We start from the raw sequence: 20,164 nt of genomic DNA, 5'->3' as shown, positions 1-20,164 counted from the left end.
GGACAAACCAGAGAGCAGGGTTTCAACCTATTAGTGCCCGTAAGAGTTGGAAGATCTTCTGTTTTTTGTGTGTGTGTGTGGTTTTTTTTTTTTTTTTTTAAAGATTTATTTATTTATTTGAAAGAGTTACACAGAGAGAAGAGAGGCAGAGAGAGAGAAAGAGGTCTTCCATCCACTGGTTCACATCCCACAATGGCTGGAACTGCGCCGATCCAAAGCCAGGAGCCAGCGTCTTCCACACGGGTGCAGGGGCCTAAGGATTTGGCCCATCTTCTACTGCTTTGCCAGACCAAAGCAGAGAACTGGATCAGAAGTGGAGCAGCCAGGTCTCCAACCCGTGTCCATATGGGATGCCGGCACTTCAGGCCAGGGTATTAACCCTCTGTGCCACAGTGTCGGTCCCTCTATTTGTTTCAGAAGTTGGAAGCCTGGAATTTTTTTGTAAAGTTTTTTGATTCATGTAAGAAGGAGAAAGACAAAGCTTCTATCCTCTGGGTCACTGCCCAAATGCCCACACAACTGGGACTGGGAACCTGATCCAGGTCTCCCATGTGAGTGGTAGGAACTCAATTACTTGCTGCCCTTACTGCCTCTTAGAACGTGGGACAGGACTCTAGCAGGAAGCTTAAGTCAGGAACCGGAGCCAGGCATCAAGGCCAGGCACTCTAGTGTGGACGTGTGTGTCCTAACTGGCGTTCCAACTTCCAGGCCAGCTATTCACCCAATTTTTTAAGTGTAAAATATCCTGGGGCTGGCACTGTGGTGTAGGAAGTTAAAACCATGGCCTGTGCTCGCTTCGGCAGCACATAAACTAAAATTGGAACGATATAGAGAAGATTAGCATGGCCACTGCACAAGGATGATATGTAAATTCGTGAAGTGTTCCATATTTTAGCAATATTTGGTGGCAAATATCCAATAAATAGTTTACATCTGTTTAAAAAAACAAAAGCAAAAAAACATGGCCTGCTGTAACAGCATCCATTATGGGTGCTGGTTCAAGTCCTGGCTGTTCCACTCCTGATCCAGCTCCCTGCTAATGTGCCTAGGAAAGCAACAGAGGATGGTCCAAGTCTCTGAGTCTCTTGCACCCATGTGAGAGACCCAGAAGAAGATCCTAGGTCCTGGCTTTGGCCTGGCCCAGCCCCAGACTTTAAGGCCATTTGGGGAGTGAACCAGCAAGTGGAAGATCAGTATTCTCTCTCTCTCTCTCTCTCTCTCTCTCTCTCTCTCTCTCTGAAATTCTATCTTTCAAGTAAATAACTCAATCTTTAAAAAAAAATACAAATAAATAAGTGTAAAATATCCTGATTTTTAGATGAGTCTGTGTTGGGATATTGGGCCCTGAATTAAAAGACTTTGTGGCCTGTGAGTCTCCCCACAGCTTCTTGTGGACTGCCCCATGTAGCATTGGCTCCTCTCTTGTATTTACTCCCTTCAAGCTTCACCTGGAATTTCTCTGGGGGTGGGAACAGTTGTGGGGAGAACGGTCACATCTGTCCTTTGCCACTCGTGGTGTTTAGTGTTTGTTTTATTGGCTTGGGGGGGGGGTGGATAGGAGTGAAGGGGAGATGCTGAGCAGAAGCACTCGATGTGATTAAACCTCCAGCCGAGCAGACCTGCGGGAGCAGAATATCGACCCCTGGAAAATCAATGGCTGCGGCAGTGGCCAGGCTGCCGTTCGCAGGGGCTCCCACCACAGGCATGCAAGCAGCCCGGCAGCCTTTCTTCCTTCTTACCTCGGCAACGCCCTTAGCCTCCACCCAAAGGGTCAGACCTGCCTCGAGAGATTTTGCTGAGGTGGGTTAGAACAGCAAGTTCTTGTATTTTGCAATTAGATTGAAATTTCTCCAGTGACACAGAGCCCCGCCTCTTGTCAGCCTCCTTTTCAGACGTTGCTTTGCTGCACTGCTGCAGGTCTGGCGACAGTTCTTACTCAGGTGGCCAAGGCCCAGTCAGGGTTATGCTCCCAGTTTTAGAGTTCATTCACTTAAATGTCAGCATCTCTCATTGGGGGGAGTATAGAGTTCAAATGCTGGGGTAAAGGTGGGGTTTGGAGATTAAAGGAAAAAGGGAGGACCAACAGAGTTTGGGTTTCGAGAGTGTACTTTGAAGCAGATTATCGAGTATCAAGCACCTTTCTTGCCTTTTTTGTGTCCTGGCATTTTTCTGCTCCAGTCCTGCAAGCTAGTGGAGAAAATGGGGAGCTAACAGCACACTGCCATCAGCCCTGTAACACTGAGTCTAGAGCAGCTTCCGGTGAGGACAGGGGGCCGGAGGGGTCACGACCATCGTCCTGTATCTTTGGTTTGCAATCTGGTTCAGCAGAATGGCTGGCAGATCTCTCCTGCCAGTGTGGAAGCTTCTGATTCCTCTATTGCTCCCAGAGAGCCATTGTCATCTTTGAAGTTCCCAAGGCTAAAAGATTAGTTTAGTCTATAGTTGGGCCTATGGTGCATCTTTCTTTCTTTTTTTTTTTTTTTTAAGATTGATTTGTTTACTTGAAAGTCAGAGTTACACAGAGAGGAGAGGCAGAAGGAGAGGTCTTCCATCCACTGGTTCACTCCCCAACTGGCTGCAACAGCTGGGGCTGCAACGGCTGGAGCTGCGCCGATCTGAAGCTAGGAGCCAGAGACTTCTTCCAGTTCTCCCACGTGGGTGCAGGGGCCCAAGGACTTGGACTGTCTTCTGCTTTCCCAGGCTGTAGCAGAGAGCTAGAATGGAGTGGAGCAGCCGGGACTCGAAGCGGTGCCCATATGGGCTGTTGGCACTGTAGGCGTCAGCTTTACCCGCTATGCCACAGCGCCGGCCCCCTTTGGTGCATCTTGAAGCAATTGGTCCTCCCACCTAGTTTACTCTGGTGGCTGGGAAATTGGCCAGCCTGATGTATGTTAACTCTGTGGCTCATTCTTGGAGCTTATCTGTGGCCAGGAGGTTGAAACTTGCCTGACTTCTGCTTCCAGAAAGGAACTTTCCCGTCATTTAGCTTCAGAAACCAGCACCCTGAACAAGAGACCCAGTTGTTGTGCTGTTTGGAAGTATGACTGCCAGGCTGGGTGAGGAACAAAGTGGGAACATTTGAAATTTCCTGAGATGAGGCCATCTAGAGGCCAGGGATATCTTTACGTGTCTGTCTGAGCCACACCCTTGTGCTTGATAATAGAACCAGATTCCCCCCTTTACAGAAATTCTCTTGCTGCTTGTTGTCCTACAATTCGAAGACATCTTCCCAACACCCTCCCTTACATCATGTGCCCCTTAGAAAACCCAAGAGTGAGAAAAAGTATATGCCCATAAGCACAAAGTAGATTTAAGATAAAAGTGCTGATTTGAAATAGACCGTGAAGGTTACAGGAAGCATGGAGAGGGACAAGGGGGTACATGCAACCTTGTAGATTTATAGAATTGGATTATCTGGTTTCAGTCTTTACTTCTGTAAAGGAGCTAAGTGAGGCCTAGGGAGGTTAGCCCCTTCCGAGTTGAGTAAGTCACCTAACTTCTGAGCCTCTCTCTTCTTTGATAAAATGGAAGTTATATCAGAAGGTGACAGTAAAAATGAAATGTGAGTCCATCAATTCTTTTAAACATGATAGTTACATTTGTGTAAATTCTGTTTTCTTTCAAAAGAGAGACAGAAAGGGACTTGCTTTATTAACTTGTTTTCAGCATCTTTGGAATTTGGAGATTTGGTCTCCTAGAGCTTTCTTTATGAATCCTGACACATATATGGGGGTTTCCTCTTGGAGGTTGGGCCCCTGAAAGCGTTCTGGAGACAAAAAGAGTCTGACCCCTCTCTGCTGTGCGTTCCCCACCAGGCAGCCAGAAGGTACCAAGAAGAATGAACCATTATCCCCAGAACAATCGCCTATTGTAGGAAAAGAGGAGAGTGAGTCTGGTGGGGGGTCTCATCCTATTTGGTGGTTTCTAGGATACAAACCAAGTTTTTGGAACTGGGTTGGGCAAGAAGGAAATAGTTTTCTTTCTGAGCCTTTCCTGAAGCACTCTCTCTGTACCAGACAGTGAGCGTCGTCCATGCAGGAGGTTGTGCTTAGTCCTGCACTGAAAGGATGGAGCCAGCCCCTGCGTCTTTACATGCCTTCCTCACCACCTGCTTAATGCTTGCCCTGGAAGTACCACCAGGAGTAAGAGGCAGCCTGCTCCCTGTTTTGTGTTCTTGGCATTTCAGCCAACAGCAGCTAGCCTGCTCTCCAAGCATAGGTGGTGGTTAATCTGTTGGATGGAGCCCACTCTTGGAAAAACAGTGCAGCAGGTGGGTAACTCCAGAGTCCCTGCTAGTGTGGGGTGGGTCAGATTGCATTTTCTGACATTTATAACAATGACTAGAGAGATTTTAGAAGAGAAGGTACAACTGAAACGTTACTGAGAATGTATCAGATGACTACAGCTGAGTTGGAAGGTTGCTACCATCTACACGGAGACTCTGTATCTCACACTCATACTCACTAAAAACAAGTGTGTAGGGTTTATTTGGTTCTCTTGATAGGTAGTTTACCTGCAAATAAACACATGCAAAATAATCTGTGCAACTCAGCAAAAGCTCTTCAACTAAATGGGTACAAGAATTCCATCTCGGGGCTCCTCAAGGATTCAGCCAGGTTTCTGAGCATTGCCGTGATCCTGTTCTTTAGACTGGTCCAACAACATTATTTAATCTGCTCGGCAAAATAAACTGATGCCGTCCCCATGTGGCTCTGCTGGGAGGTCTTTTAGCCCCCTCCTCTAACTCTGGTCTGGCATCTTCCTGCTTGAAAATATACTTCATCAGGCAGCCAGTTTTTGTTGAACTTGTGATTCTTCTTGTGAGAGCATCAGTGTGCGCACACACACACACACACACACACTCCACCCCACCCCAACCTCCTCCGCCAGTGAAGTATGGACTATAATTTCAGGCATGGTTTTGTTGTGATGTGAAGAGAAGGTGTTAGCTGCTGAGTTCTGTTTGTCAGCAGAGCCTGACAAACCCATGCTGGCACTCACTGGAGCTGGGCAACCAGTCACAGCTGGAATAGTTATCGTCATGGAGTCCCTGTGGGCTTCCTCTATCAGGTCACATCCCAAAAATAACTTTGGGCAATATTTCAAGTGAAGAAATGAAGGCTTTCGGGGCTGTAGCCAGCCCGGAGTGTGAGATTCTGTGTGAAATAGTTGGACTTGCTCCAGTGCTTTTGATCTGCATGGTAGATGAGCAATAAAATGCATGAAACACGTGAGAAAATTCTCCTGGCCCTGCTGCTTCCTTGGAACCGGCAGGGCACGGAGTAGGCTGATCCTCTTCTCCCATCTCTCAGCAAGATTAAACTCGGAAGAGAGCAAACCTAGGAAAAGAGGTCTTTTCACAGAATGGGCATTGTTTCAATTCTGTGGGCGTCCTTGCAGAAGACCCTTGTTAGGTGGGCCGTGCTGGGGGGCTGAGAATGCGAGTGTCCTCACATGCTGGGCACAGCCCCCATCATGTAGAGTAGGAGCCAGGATGGACTGAACTTCGTCTTTATGAAAGTGTGTTGTAGAAAACAACTTGTTAGGTACATTGAAGTCTGACTCAACAACCAGATATTCAGCTTTTTTGTGGAACAAAAGACCTGAAAAACTTGCTTTTTGTAGGGTAGAAAGCAGAGGTGTGTCCTGTATAATAAAAGGACATGAAGTGCAGAGTAACATCTGTTTGTGTAGATGTGGGGGGAGACTTCTTTTGGTGACTTGTACCCTTACCACCCCCTCCCATTCTCCAATAAAAATAATTACTGTGATTAGCCACTAGGACTGATGGATATGTCTCACATCTTATACTGGTTATGTGTTATTATGTCTCATTCCAGTGTATTGCTGCTGGTCATTTGACCCAAACCAAATAGTGTTAGTGGGTTTCGTATAGAAACCCCAGGGAAATCACAAACTCAGATTTGTCCAGTCTTCACATGTTACCAGCTTGCCCAGGGTCACAACTGATAAGTTCCAAAAGATGGGCCTTGGTCTCCCAGCTAACGGGTCTGTCCTTTTTCCTTCAGTTCACGTGGTATCCCAGGAAGTGAAGAGAATAAGTGAACAGCGTAGGCTTTGGAGTGTAGCAGACTTAAGTTCAGAATTTGTTTCCTCCACTTATTTGCTGGGTGACGACTTAGGCATGTAATCCAATCTCTCTGGCATCAGCTTTCTCTTCTTCAAAGCGGTAGTGAAGGTGGTGCCTACAGCCAAGAATGTAGAAAATTAAGTAACTTCATAAAGTGCCTGCCATGTAGTAGATGCTTCAATGATAGCTGCTGTTAATAGTAGACTATTTGCCTCTTCCTGTACTAACAAAGTTTTTTAAAAGAATTTCAAACCAACTACCCTCATGATGACCATTTGCCTTCTGATGAGAACAAAAGTTTAACAGATTGGCCTCAAATTAGAGAGAGAAGAAAATTAATGCTGCTTCCTTCCCTGGTATTCTTTGCTACATGGGGGTGTTGCCAGTGGCTGTGCTCAGGGCACCTTACCAAAACCATCAGATCTACTGAGAGCACCTCTGGGAAGGAAGTGCTTTGCCAGACACAGACGCCTCTAGGGGCCACAGGAGGTTTTCTTTTCTTTCTTTCTTTTTTTTCCCCAGTATTTATTTTACTTATTTGAAAGGCAAAGTTAGAGGAGAGAGATAAAAATCTTCCATCCTGTGGTTCACTCCCCAAATGGCCGCTATAGTATGGGCTGGGTCAGGCTGAAACCAGGAGACAGGAGCTTTTTCCACATCTCCCAGGTGGATGCAGGGGCCCAAGTACTTGGCACATCTTCTCCTGCTTTCCCAGGTGCATTAGTCGGGAGCTAGATCAGAAGTGGAGCAGCCAGGACTTGAACCAGCGCTCATACGGGATGCCACTGTTGCAGATGGTGGCTTTACCTGCTACTACACAATGCCAGCCCCATGAGGTTTTCTTTAGCTCCTGGGATCCTTAATCTGGTCTCAGGCCCTCACCTTGTGGGTATACAGCAAGCCTGTTTTTTATTTTAACAGAAGTGTGACTAAAGGAAGGAACCTCTCAGTCCCTGCCCTAACCTGATAGCAGTTAGAGGGGTTTTGTGTTTTTTGTTCAGTTGTTTTTGGTTTTGGCTGTTTTTTTCCCTCTCTGTTTTTCAGAAAATGTCTAAGAATACACACCAAATTGAGTACAGGTTCCCATATTGAGGACAGTAGAAAGACAAGGGGACCTTGGCTGTACATGTATTATCTGAAATGTTTTTACCCATAAGAGTGCTTGTAAAAGACAGACACACATACACACACGTATGTTCAAATCAAAACACTTAATTTTTCAAAGCCATGTGAACAGAGCCAAGTTCTTGTTTTGTGGCTGGATCCTTGATTCCTATTCTGTTCTGAAATACTAATTGCTTTCTCCTGTGAGCTAGTAGCTCTTGTTACCAGAAGCTGGCAGTTTGATAAGGAGTAGGCAACTGTGGGAACGTGAGAGCCTCCTGGTCGCCGAGACAACCTGGGCTCTGAGTTCTGCTGCAAGCTGTAGGCCCCACCAGGATTTCAGGACACATTCCTGGCCCTCACAGTTGTCTCCTGTTGTCATCTTGCTGCTCTTTTGAGTCTGTTCTTGGCTCAGAAGCCAGGTGTCCCTGGTACAATGTATTAGCCTTTTCTTGTTGAACCCCGGGCAAGTTTATAGGTCTGGATACTTTACTCCTTTGAGAAGGAGGAGGTCCTGTGGTGTTACCTGGAGGTTGGCCTCTTAAATGTTCATCAATAATAGAACTAATTCTCAGCATTTTTTAAAAAAGTTTTTATTTCAAAAGACAGAATTACAGAGAGAGAGATCTTCCCATCCTCTGGTTCATTCCCCACCAATGGCTACAACAGCTAGAGCTGGGTTGATCACATGACAAGCTTCTTCCAGGCCTCCCACGTGGGTGAAGGGGCCCAAGACTTGGGCCATTTTCCTCTGCTTTCCCAGGCCATTAACAGGGAGCTGGATAGGAAATGGAGTAGCCGGGACCTGGTGCCCATCTGGGATGCCAGTGCTAACAGGCAGCGGCTTTACCCGTTATGCCACAGTGCTGGCCCATCTAGTTGCTTTGTTGAAGTCTGCTATGATATACCAGTTCCACTGCTTATCAACATGAAAACTAGCATTTTCTGACTTCTGAGCTAGCATTAAAGAGCCGGATGCCGAAACTAATGCACACCTCTCCACCTGCCTTTCCTCAGAGCAAGCTTTGGTCCCATAGAATTCCACAGAAATGCTGCCAACCTCACCACGTAGCCAAATGGTTTGTGGAAGATCAGCCAGCCTGGATACTTGAGGGAGGGCCCAAGAGGTGCCCTCTAACATCTAGCCTTATTGTCAGAGTCACATTGAACTGATCTTTCGAAGGTTAGTTCATTTATGTGAGTAGTAATAGACTCAAATCAGACCAAGTTCAATCCCCACCCCTTTTAAGATTTAATTTTTTGAAAGAGTGATAGAGGCATGGGGTGAGGGGAGACAGACACACACACACACAGAATCTTCCATCCACTGGTTCACACCCAAGATGACGACAGTGCCTGGGGTTGGAGTAGGCCAAAGCCAGGAACCTGGAACTCCACCTGGGTCTTCTTTATGGAGGCAGGGGTCCAAGCACTTAGGCCATCTTCTACTGCTTTCCCAGGCACATTAACAGGAAGGGAGCTGAATCTGAAATGGAACAGCTGGGACTCAAACCAGCCCTCTGAAATGTGATACCAGCATTGCAGATGGTGGCTTAACCTGCTATGCCACAAGGCTAGCCCCGAATCTGTTTCTTCAGATTTGTCTCTTTAAGAGAACTCTTCTTAACCATTTAAGTAACAGGGATTTTCATGGTTTCTTCAGCACATAGTTCCCAGCCTGAAGTGGTTGCTGGCAAGTGAACATACGTGGTGTGGTAGGGCAAGGGGGAGGCAGGGAGCATTTCCTGGGGTTGGTTGTATTTTTCATGTTGCTAATCTTGGAGTTCATAGAACTTGAGTGAGCTCTTTACTGATTTATTTAAGCAGCACACTCCCCCCCCCCCCCCAATAGATACCAAATCTCACTGACAAACGGAGCTAGGGGAAAAGCTGAATTTGTTCAGTTGGCAAACATTTGTTCATCTTTGTTGAAAATCAGATGTTGGGAATATAGTCCTAAACCTTGGCAGTTAAGAAATTGCCTTTCTCATACAATGCTTCCCTTTCTCACCCCTTTTGTTTCAAAGGATGACAACTTGGAGTGATTGAATCCTTGGAAATGGAGGTTATCAAAATCTGAAGGAGAAGGGATTGTAAATTTTGCCCAGACTTCTTCTCATAGCTCTTAGCAGCGTTTTGTGAAGTTTCTCCACTGGGAAAGAACTAAAGTCTCATTGAAATAGCTGCTTTCTTAAGACCATAGAACTCAGGGCTGGAAAAGAAGGTGTAGGTACTGGATCTACTTGAGGAAATTAAACAAGGAGCAACAAGCAACGACTTGTGGGCCAGATACCTGCTTTTATAAAGAAAAGTTTTGTTGGAATGTATCTTCACCCTTTTGCTGCTGTATTGTTTGTGACTGCTTTTGTGCTACAGTGGCGGAATTGAGTAGTTTTGAGAAAGATTATATGGCCCGCAAAGTCTAAAATATTTTCCATCTGATCATTAACAGTTTGCCATAAGTGAGCCATAGTACTGTAACTAAGTCATGCGTGTAGCATGTTTGCTTTTGGTTATGTAGGGAGAAGCATGTAGTACAAGCATGTAGTACAAGTGTTGAAAGAGTCTGCCTGACACTACTAATCTGTGTTCTTGTGTGTGTGTTTCAGGATCTGTCTGGCTCAATAGATGATCTCCCCATGGGGACAGAAGGAGCTCTGAGCCCTGGAGTGAGCACATCAGGGATTTCCAGCAGCCAAGGAGAGCAGAGCAATCCAGCTCAGTCTCCTTTCTCTCCTCACACCTCCCCTCACCTGCCTGGCATCCGAGGCCCCTCCCCCTCCCCTGTTGGCTCTCCCGCCAGTGTTGCTCAGTCTCGCTCAGGACCACTCTCGCCTGCTGCAGTGCCAGGTACCCTCAAGTGCTGCTTTTTGGGGAGAGGGAAAGGTGACTGGCCCTAGTGATACTAAGGAGTCCCAACTTTCAACTGGCTCATGTCTGCAGAATTTCCCCTTAGCCCTTGAAAAAGGGAAATAAGATGAGAACCCCATTGGCTGGATCTGTGTATGTGACACTGGGAGATGCTTGGCCTCTCCGTGAGCCATTCCCAGCTCTGAATGACCTCCAGCTAAAATTCTGAGGCTTAGCCATGATTTGCTTACTATTTTCTCTGGAACAGGCAACCAGATGCCGCCTCGGCCACCCAGTGGCCAATCTGACAGCATCATGCATCCTTCCATGAACCAATCAAGCATTGCCCAAGATCGAGGTGAGAGTCTGGGCTTTGGAGGAGGGGCAGAGGGCTAAATCAAAAAACTGAATCACTAGCCAATTGTGAAGTCGGAGTCGACTTGGGGCTGGCGTTGTGGCATAGCGAGTTAAACTGCTGCTTGAGACACTAGCATCCCATGTGAGAGCACCAGTTAGAGTCCCACTTCTGATCCAGCTCCCTGCTAATGTGCCTGAGAAAGCAGTGGAAGATGGCCTAACTGCTTGGGCCTCGGCCACCCATGTGGGAGATCCTGATGGAGTTCCTGACTCCTGGCTTTGGCCTGGACCAGCCCTGGTCATTGTGGCCATTTGGGGTATGAAGCAGCAGATAGAAGACCTCTTTCTGTCTCTCCTTCTTTCTATAACTTTGCCTTTCAAATAAATAATTCTTAAGAATAAATAGAGTGGACTTGACCATTTTGGTGACTTCAGAATCACAGCCCAACATTCAGTCTTCATTTCTTAGTACTTGTCTGCTTTTTGGTCACGCTCCCTGTCCCTCCATATTGTGCCTCATTTGGTCAGCAATCCTGAAGTGTCAGCTCTGAGTCTTCACTCACTGTCACTCACTTTTTTTCCCTCTTAAGTGTTTATCCATTTTGACTTATTTTAAAGGCTGAGTGAGTAAGTGAGACGGAGAGAGAGATCACCTATCCTTTGACTCACTCCTTTAATGCTTATAACAGCCGGGTCTGGGCCATATGGAAGTCAGGACCCAGGAACCTCATACGGGTCTCCCAGCTGGCTAGCAGAAACTCACGTGCTTGAGCCGTCATCTTCTGCCTCTCAGGCATTTCTGTATGGGATGCAGGTGTCCTAAGCAGCAACTTAACCTGCTGTACCACAGTACCTGCCCTACTCAGTCACAATTTTGTCTTTCATCATTACTCTTTGTCTTTTCAAACTTCCATTTCGTGGAAACAGTTGATATGTCCTAATTAGTGGCTTGGGGCACTTTGGAGGTGCCTGAAAGGCTATATGACCATATAGCACGTGAGAGATTTCATAAAAGTAGCTGCAAGGAGAACATAACAGTGAAGTCCCAGGACAGCATTTGTCCCTATTATACTGAGCCAATAAGTGTATGTTTGGGGCCAGTGTTGTGGCATAGCAAGTTAAGCCCACTGCCGGCAACCCAGATGGGAGTGCCAGTAGGAGTCCTGGCAGCTCGGCTTTTCATCCAGCTTCCTAAAGGCAGCAGGTGATGGCCCAAGTGTGTGGGCCGCTAACACCACGTGGAACATCCAGATGAAGTTCTTGGCTCCTGGCTTCAGCGAGGCTTAAATCTGGCTGTGCAGCCATTGAGAGAAGTGAACCAGTGGATGGAAGATCTTTCTCTGTCTTTTCCTCTGACTCTGTCACTCTGCCTTTCAAATACATACCTCATATATACATACATACATAAACCTTTAAAAATACTAACTGTATGGCTACTACCCACAAATAGGTTATATGCAGAGGAATCCCCAGATGCCCCAGTACAGTTCCCCCCAGCCCGGCTCAGCCTTATCTCCGCGTCAGCCTTCTGGAGGACAGATGCACACAGGCATGGGCTCCTACCAGCAGAACTCCATGGGGAGCTATGGCCCCCAGGGGGGTCAGTATGGCCCACAAGGTGAGTATACTACCCAACTGGGAGTAGGCGGAGGAGAAAATAGTTCCTCACTGATATGTTGTAGAAGTGAGGTGTCCTTTGCCTTAAATCTACCCATCTCAGACTCTGATGTAGGGTTGTACTGGGTTCCATCTTGCCTCTCCTTATCTTTGTCACCATGGAAAAGTATGAGTTTCCTAAGTTTTATTTATAAAATGGGGATTAGGTGTTTAGCCCAGAACTGAGCACAGACTCTTTAGATGTTAGCTGTGGATGTTTTGTTTTGTTTTGTTTGTTTTAATGAATAAGTCCTAGTAGAATAGATTGTTACTTAAAATCAGCTCTTGTCTTGAGGTTGTCGTGGTATAGCAGGTAAAGCCACTGCATCCCAAATGGGCCCCAGTTTGAGTCCCAGCTGCTCATTCTAATCCAGCTTCCTGCTAATGCGTCTGGGAAAGCAGTGGAAGATGGCCCAAGTGCTTGGGCTGTTGCTTCCACATTGGAGACCTGGAAGAAGCTCCTGGTTTCAGTTTGGCCCAGCCCTGCTTGTTGTGGCCATCTGGGGAGTGAACCATTGGATGGAAGACCTCTGTGTCTGTCTGTCTCTCTCTCACTCTGTGTAACTCCATCTTTCAAATAAATAAATCTTTTAAAAAACATACATAGATATATACATCAGCCCTAAGTAGATCTAAAGGTGAATATCTTGCACAGAGCATGGGATAGAAAGCAAGGTGAGTGTACTGAAAAGAAAGGATTCCTCTGGGGATTTAAGGGCCCAGATGATAGCAAAGCCAGCCTTGCTCACCTCTTTTTTAAGATGGGGAAACACTACTGCTTTACTTAGTTTTCGCATGGGGGTAAAGGCTACCATGAAGTTTACCTCTTTCCTGACCAAATAGTCAATGATTCTCATTGTTTAGAGTTTTAGAGCTGTGAGTTGCCAGTGAGTCACTAACTCAGTCTCTTGTTTCCTCTCCCCCTCCCCCCTCCAGGAGGCTACCCCAGGCAGCCAAACTATAATGCCTTGCCCAATGCCAACTACCCTAGTGCAGGCATGGCTGGAAGCATAAACCCAATGAGTGCTGGAGGTCAGATGCATGGGCAGCCTGGCATCCCACCTTATGGCACACTCCCTCCAGGGAGAATGAGTCATGCCTCCATGGGCAACCGGCCTTATGGCCCTAACATGGCCAATATGCCACCTCAGGTTGGGTCAGGGATGTGCCCCCCACCAGGGGGTATGAACCGGAAAACTCAAGAAACTGCTGTCGCCATGCATGTTGCTGCCAACTCTATCCAAAACAGGTAAGGCCTGGAAAGTAAAAGGGTGTCAGTGCAAGGAAATCTACCATAGACCCATTTAGTGATTGAGGTGCTTCTGGAACTAAATCAGAACATTGTATGTATGCACATGTAACAGGTAGAAACATATCAAGAGCTCTTTAGAGACTAGGTTTTATTAGATTATAGTGTTTAAAAAAAAAAAACAACAGAATTATTGGTTCTTAAGCATCTTATATTGATATCAAATTTCACATGACCAAATATGTATATAAAGGACTTTATACTATATGTAAAGAACTATAAACAGATTATGTTGATTAGCAAAGTAAGTCTTCAGGGGAGGTGGATTCACTTCTGTCAGTCTAATTTTTTGGTTTCTAAAAGGATGGTTAGTGATAAACATGATTTGAATCTGGTGTGAAGAATGGAAGAATGGTAGTATTGTGGTTGTTGATGGTCCTGTGCATTGACTGGTATTGAAGTGCAGGAGGCTCCTGTGTGAGGTCCAGCGACTTGAAGAGTTATCTCTTCATCAGTCTCAGACTTCTGTGAATATGATTTCACTGTTATTCAAGATACAACTCCTTATACCACCCTATTGTTAGTGCCCATGACTCTTAAAATGAATCTCATTGCCGTATTGATAAACCACAATAAAACAGAGCAGTTGACTAAAGAAGTGGGTTTGGTAGACCTTCACAGTGATGAAGTGCAAAGTTTGTGTTATGACCATCAAGAAAGATTGTAAAGCCATCTCCAGATGCTTTGTCCAGGGGTCCAATTTGATTAAGGCTTGGTACAATTGAGCATTTCATTTAGGCTGTTAAAAGGAAATACAACTTGAGGGGGTGATTTATAGAGTTCAACCCTTCTTAGACTCTTGTGGGAAGTAGAAAATGAGAATATCTAACTGTTACATAGTTCTATTTGGGGGAAGACCCATATGCTTTTTCCTTTTAAGCCTAACTAGATGGTCATACAGCCTTAATTTTAATTAGCTCAAATCCCAATCTGAAAGCTTCATGTTTGTAACCTATCTCTCACTTTCCCTCTTCTTCCTTAGGCCACCAGGCTACCCCAATATGAATCAGGGGGGCATGATGGGAACTGGACCTCCCTATGGACAAGGGATTAATAGTATGGCTGGCATGATCAACCCTCAGGGACCCCCATACCCCATGGGTGGAACCATGGCCAACAATTCAGCAGGTATGTTCTTGCCTTGCTCACCCTAGAGAATGTTTCAAGAGTGATCGTCACATGCTAACTAATGTATTGGACATGCGAATTATGTCCTCTCTTTTATAGGGATGGCAGCCAGCCCAGAGATGATGGGCCTTGGGGATGTCAAGTTAACTCCTGCGACCAAAATGAACAACAAGGCAGATGGGACACCCAAGACAGAGTCCAAATCCAAGGTATCGAGTTTGTCGTGACTCCTTTCAACTTTGGATCCTATTCTTTTTCAGTGATAGGAAGGGAAAAGAAAAGAGAGTGATGAGTCTAGCCTGTTAGGACATCACTAAGTAATCTGAAAACCCCGCAGTTGCCTCTTCTTATCATGAAGGGGCCCAGAATAATAGCTCATTGAATTAGGTTTGAGTTAGCTCAAAGAATTGTGAAGTAAATAGCGTTGATTCTCATACCTCTGTAACACTGTAAGACACTGCTGTGTAGAAGTCTCTGAATTGTTTGGCTGGTGCCCTCTGTGAAACTGACTGCCTTCTGTACTTACTGGAACATTGATAGACGGTATGCACCATGGACAGTTAGTTCCTGTCCTCTTTCTGGACCTTACTCACAGCAGCAGGAATGGTTAGTGGCCTGTGTTCTATAAAGGGGGAGATGACGCTGAGGTCCTCGGCCTCCCCATGGGTTGGTCATAGTGTGTTCTCTGTCAGACTGTATGGCAGCCTTGGTACATGCTCGGTGCTCAGATCATCTCAAACGTTTCTGTCTTTGTGCATACCATCACTTTCCCTATCTGCGTCAGTAGGGAAAGTAAAAGACACCTGCTACCTCCTGTGGCTCTTCCCCTCTGGCTTCCAACCCTTTTTGGCCATCTTCCTGTCTTGAACAAAATAATGCCCAAAGCCTTTCAAGCAAGTAGGAGACCTATCTTTTTTTTTTTTTTTTTTTTTTTTTGATTACAGAGAGAAGCGTAGAAAGAGATCTTTTTTTTTTTTTTTTCTTTTTTTTTTATTTTTTGACAGACGGAGTGGACAGTGAGAGAGAGAGAGAGAGACAGAGAGGAAGGTCTTCCTTTTTGCCATTGGTTCACCCTCCAATGGCCGCCGTGGCCAGCGCGCTGCGGCTGGCGCACCGCACTGATCCAATGGCAGGAGCCAGGTACTTATCCTGGTCTCCCATGGGGTGCGGGGCCCAAGAACTTGGGCCATCCTCCACTGCACTCCCTGGCCACAGCAGAGAGCTGGACTGGAAGAGGGGCAACCGGGACAGAATCCGGCGCCCTGACCGGGACTAGAACCCGCTGTGCCGGCGCCGCAAGGCGGAGGATTAGCCTAGTGAGCCATGGCGCCGGCCAGGGTAGAAAGAGATCTTTCCATCTGCTGGCTCACTCCCCAAATGGCTACAACAGCTGGGGCTAGGCCAGGCCAAGTCAAGAGCCAGGAACTTCATCTGGGTCTCCTGTGTGGATGACAAGGACCCATGTGCTTGGGACATCTTCCGTTGACTTCCCAGGCTCATTAGCAGGGAGCTGGATTGAAAATGAAGCAGCTGGTACTTGAACTGGCGCTCATTTGGGATGCTGACATTGTAAGCAGCTGTTTAACCCCTGTCCTTTTTTGAGAAGTACAAGAGTTTCTCTTCATTTAGTTCATCCTGTTGTCTCAAGATTGTTCAGTTTCGGAAGCTCTCTAAACAGTGCCTGAGTGTGTCCAGGCTTCTGGTAGTGGTAATGGGAGTAGTACTGGCATTGATGTGTGTTGGACAAGAATTTGAAACTCAGCCTTACCACTTAAAATCTGTCAGGTATTAGTCATTGCTGCCTTGTGCCTACTTCCCTGTCTTTAAAATGGGGATAAATGGGGACGGTGTTGAGTCGCTGCTTGCAATACAGCATTCCATATCGGAGTACTGGTTCAACTCCTGGGTGCTCCACTTCCAATCTAGCTCCCTGCTAATGCTCCTGCGAAGGCAGTGGATGGTATTTCAAGTGCTTGGGCCTTTGCCTACCATGTGGTAAACCAGGATCGAGTTCCTGGCCCTGGCTGTTGCAGCTATTTGGGAATTGAACCAGTGGATAGAAGATCCCTCCCCCAAACCCCCACCCCCCACCCCGACTCTCTGCCTTTCAAAGTAAATAAATCTCCTTTTTAAGTGGGATAAATTATGCCACCTAATAAATAAATGAATCTAGCACAGCTCCCAGTATGTAGCACACAGTCTGTGTCCTTTATAGAAAGATGGAGCTCCCACTTACAGGGTCAAGTGATCACCCTAAAGTAAGAAGCTTTACCTCTGCCCTAATCAGGAGACTTCTGAATCCCTTAGCGTGGGCTTTGAATCCAAACAGTCCATGACTTTTGACCTGTCCCTTCCAGAAATCCAGTTCTTCTACTACAACCAATGAGAAAATCACCAAATTATATGAGCTGGGTGGTGAGCCTGAGAGGAAGATGTGGGTAGACCGTTATCTGGCTTTCACGGAGGAGAAGGCCATGGGCATGACAAATCTGCCTGCTGTGGGTAGGAAACCTCTGGACCTCTATCGCCTCTATGTGTCTGTGAAGGAGATTGGTGGATTGACTCAGGTGAGTGCCTGACGTTTGGCCTTCCTTGTAGTTTTAAGCGCCTTCCCTCCAGGTACTCGTTAGCCTCCCATGACACTGTGCATCCCACAGGGACATTCCTCTCCTGCTGTCTGAGTCACAGGAAACACAGGGTTTCCAGAAGATGTGGCAAAGACTGACACTTCTTGGTGGTATGAGCTGTTAGCATTCAGTTTTTCATGCATCTAGGATCCCACTGGGATACATAGGGCAAGTTGTGGTTCCACAGAAGGCAGATTGATGTAGCAAGTGCAGGGAGGGTTTAGAGAGATGTGGCCTGGTTTTAAGTCCTGTCTTAGCCATTTCGCAACATGTGTGGCCTGAATAACGTTGTGTAAGCCACTCTGAGCCTTACTTTTCTCACTTGTAAAGTGGGGACAGTGCGCGCCCTGCTAGGCTGTTAGAAATAATACATACACAGGTTTCAGCAGGACTTCTGCCACATGACTGCATCTGCAAGAAGGTACAGGAGCATCTGGAGAAGCTGCTGACCCCTCACTCCAGGAAGCTTCCCAGTGCGGATAGGATTTCAGGAGCTACTAAACAGAAATAGTCTGTGAATTAGTAGGCAGTTGTGTGTTTCGTCACCCACTATGGGAGACGTGTGTGAATGGTAGCCTCTGAACCGCTTGCCACCCCGAGGCTTGTCCCTACCCTGATACCTTACGGCTTCATTTTAGACTCAGCCCAGGAAGCACACAGGTGAGTCCGCCCTGACAGCATGCTGTGCCTTGTTAGACTATTCACTAGTTACCATACCAGAAGCCTGCTCTTAGATCAGTTTGTGGCTGAGCTTAGGGGGAGGTGTGGCAGGGAGAGACTTACTCCAAACCTCCTAAATCAGAGGAGGAAAACAGCTGTCACCAGCAGAAAAGAAAGTGATTGGAATGAAGCCAACCAGCAGTCAGTTATGAATTCTTTCTCCCTTCAGGCTTTATTCCCCTCCCCCACAAAGGAAAACAAAACCAAACAAGACACGTGCACACCGCCACTTAACTGGCGTGGGAAGCAAAGCCGCTGAGGCTTCTGATGTGACCTGAGCTTATTTCTGTACTTCTCCCTGACATTAAGCTCTCACAGTCAGGCTTCTCCTGCCTGTGTGGCGTGGGGGCATCCTGTTGGCTTTGGCTTCTGATCCAGTGGGTCTCTGGATTCACTGAACCTAAGATGTGAAGTACAAAGGAAATCCCCAAAGCCTAGGCCCTATCTTCTAGTTTACAAAAGGATGTACATACTCAGATATAATTGAACTTTTTTAAAGTTCAATGATGATGAGAAGTCAGGAGAAAGAGTAGTATTTTAAGTTAGTGAAAGTTGTGAGAAGACAGGAGATGAGTCCTGAGTTTTTCTGAAGGATTAGTAGGGTTTATAGGTTCATTCCAGGAGACTGGACCAGATGCATGGAGATGGAGAGACTGGGATATAGCAAGGCCATCTCTACACCCTCTTCTAGGAAGTACTCCTAGCTACCTGCCCTCTGTCTAGGTTGTTCCCCTCCATACTTCTCCCTTAAACTTTTGTCTCTGTATCACGGGTTCCAGATCAAGGAGTCTCACAATCTATTGAGCTTCCTTGGTGGCTCTAGACTGGAAAGCCATTGCTCGCCTGCCTTTGAGGGACAGGCTGTATATGGTAGGGGAATAAGTACAGGAATCCTCGAAGGAACAGACCTGCCCAGTTGAAGCAGAAAGACTGACTGTAGGAAGCATCTGGGGAATGGTCTTTAGTCGTTGTATCCAGAAGCTGAGGAAAGGAGGCAGAACTGTAGGCTGGTGGGTGTGGAATTACAAAAAGAAGTCGTAAGTCCCTGAATGTCTGGACGGTCAGGACAGTGACCGAGAAAAGGGGTGAAGGAAAGGAGTCTGTAGGTACATGTCCCTGAGATGCAGGGGAGCAGTTAGTACAAGAACATCAAATCGGCAGAGAGCCCCATCCTGAGGATCAGGTGTCAGCATCCCCAGTTTAACGAAGTAAGTCAAGCAGGGTGGTCACTGATACTACCACGAATCTCCATTTTATAAAATGTTAGGTTTTCATTAGTGCATTTGAAATGGGATTGGGGTCTGACTGTGGTCTGCATGCTGTTTTCAGCAGTGCCCTTTATAAAGCAAAGACTGACTATGCTTCTGTTCTAGTAGTCATGTGCAGTTCGCTCTGTTTTGAATATTCATTGTGTGATAGTTGCAGTGGAATATACTGAGGGTAGAGTGAAGCCAGCACAGACTGAGCATAGCACTTGTTATGGGTGACCCACCGAAAAGGATGAACTTTTGCAGTTACCTCAGAACTCTGATTGTAAGGCTGGTGCTGTGGTGTAAAACTAAAGCTGTCACCAGCAATGCTAGCATCCCATGTGGGCGCTGGTTTGTGTCTCTGCTGTTCCACTTCTGATCCAGCTTCCTGCTAATGGCCTGGAAAAACAAGAGATCGTTGGGGTGCTTGGGCCCATGCTACCCACATGGGAGTCTGGGAAGAAGCTCCTGGCTCCTGGTTTTGACCTGGCCCAGCCCTAGCCATTATGGCCATCTGGGGAATGAATGAGCGGATGGAAGATCTCCCTTTCCCTCTCCCTCTCCCTCTGTGACTCTGATTTTCAAATAAATAAATCTTTGAAGAAGAAAAAAAAAAAAAAAAGACCTCTGGTTCCACGAGAGTCCTGGGGTTTGAAGCTTTGGAACAGGAAAGACTAGGTTGATGATACACCCTAAGTCTTCTGGTTGCTTGTACAGGTCAACAAGAACAAAAAATGGCGGGAACTTGCAACCAACCTCAATGTGGGCACATCAAGCAGCGCTGCCAGTTCCTTGAAAAAGCAGTATATCCAGTGTCTCTATGCCTTTGAATGCAAGATTGAACGGGGAGAAGACCCTCCCCCAGACATCTTCGCAGCTGCTGATTCGAAGAAGTCCCAGCCTAAGATCCAGCCTCCCTCTCCTGGTAAGGACAAGTGGAACAGCCCTACCAAGGATGAGGGCCTAGTACCCTGGCTACTTACTCCCGGTGCTTGTCTCCGGGGTAGAAGAGGAGATGCCAGGGCTTAACAGGTTGGCAGACTAGAGAGCGGGCAGGGGTGATTCCTTTGGG

At 46.7% G+C, this 20,164-nt stretch overlaps 1 protein-coding gene and 1 non-coding gene across 4 annotated transcripts in view; both read left to right on the top strand.

Annotated features, from left to right (window-relative positions):
- The window catches only part of ARID1A (AT-rich interaction domain 1A), a 90,848-nt gene that overhangs the window by 61,262 nt on the left and 9,422 nt on the right, over window positions 1-20,164 (top strand). For all 3 annotated transcript variants that reach the window (XM_051856814.2, XM_008265899.4, XM_051856816.2), the window contains exons 5-12: window positions 9,805-10,045; window positions 10,314-10,403; window positions 11,853-12,020; window positions 12,995-13,307; window positions 14,350-14,495; window positions 14,595-14,704; window positions 16,853-17,062; window positions 19,810-20,017. In XM_051856814.2, the coding sequence (XP_051712774.2) occupies window positions 9,805-10,045; window positions 10,314-10,403; window positions 11,853-12,020; window positions 12,995-13,307; window positions 14,350-14,495; window positions 14,595-14,704; window positions 16,853-17,062; window positions 19,810-20,017 (1,486 nt within the window). The remainder of the gene's footprint in view (window positions 1-9,804; window positions 10,046-10,313; window positions 10,404-11,852; window positions 12,021-12,994; window positions 13,308-14,349; window positions 14,496-14,594; window positions 14,705-16,852; window positions 17,063-19,809; window positions 20,018-20,164) is intronic.
- On the top strand, window positions 788-894 carry LOC127493786 (U6 spliceosomal RNA). Its single transcript, XR_007924330.1, has one exon. It is a non-coding gene; the product is annotated as a U6 spliceosomal RNA (small nuclear RNA).

The sequence above is a fragment of the Oryctolagus cuniculus genome, chromosome 7 (assembly GCF_964237555.1).
Source record: "Oryctolagus cuniculus chromosome 7, mOryCun1.1, whole genome shotgun sequence".
NCBI lineage: Eukaryota > Metazoa > Chordata > Mammalia > Lagomorpha > Leporidae > Oryctolagus > Oryctolagus cuniculus.
The sequence above is the reverse complement of the archived record's forward strand: the minus strand, read 5'-3'. Positions and strand labels throughout refer to the sequence as shown.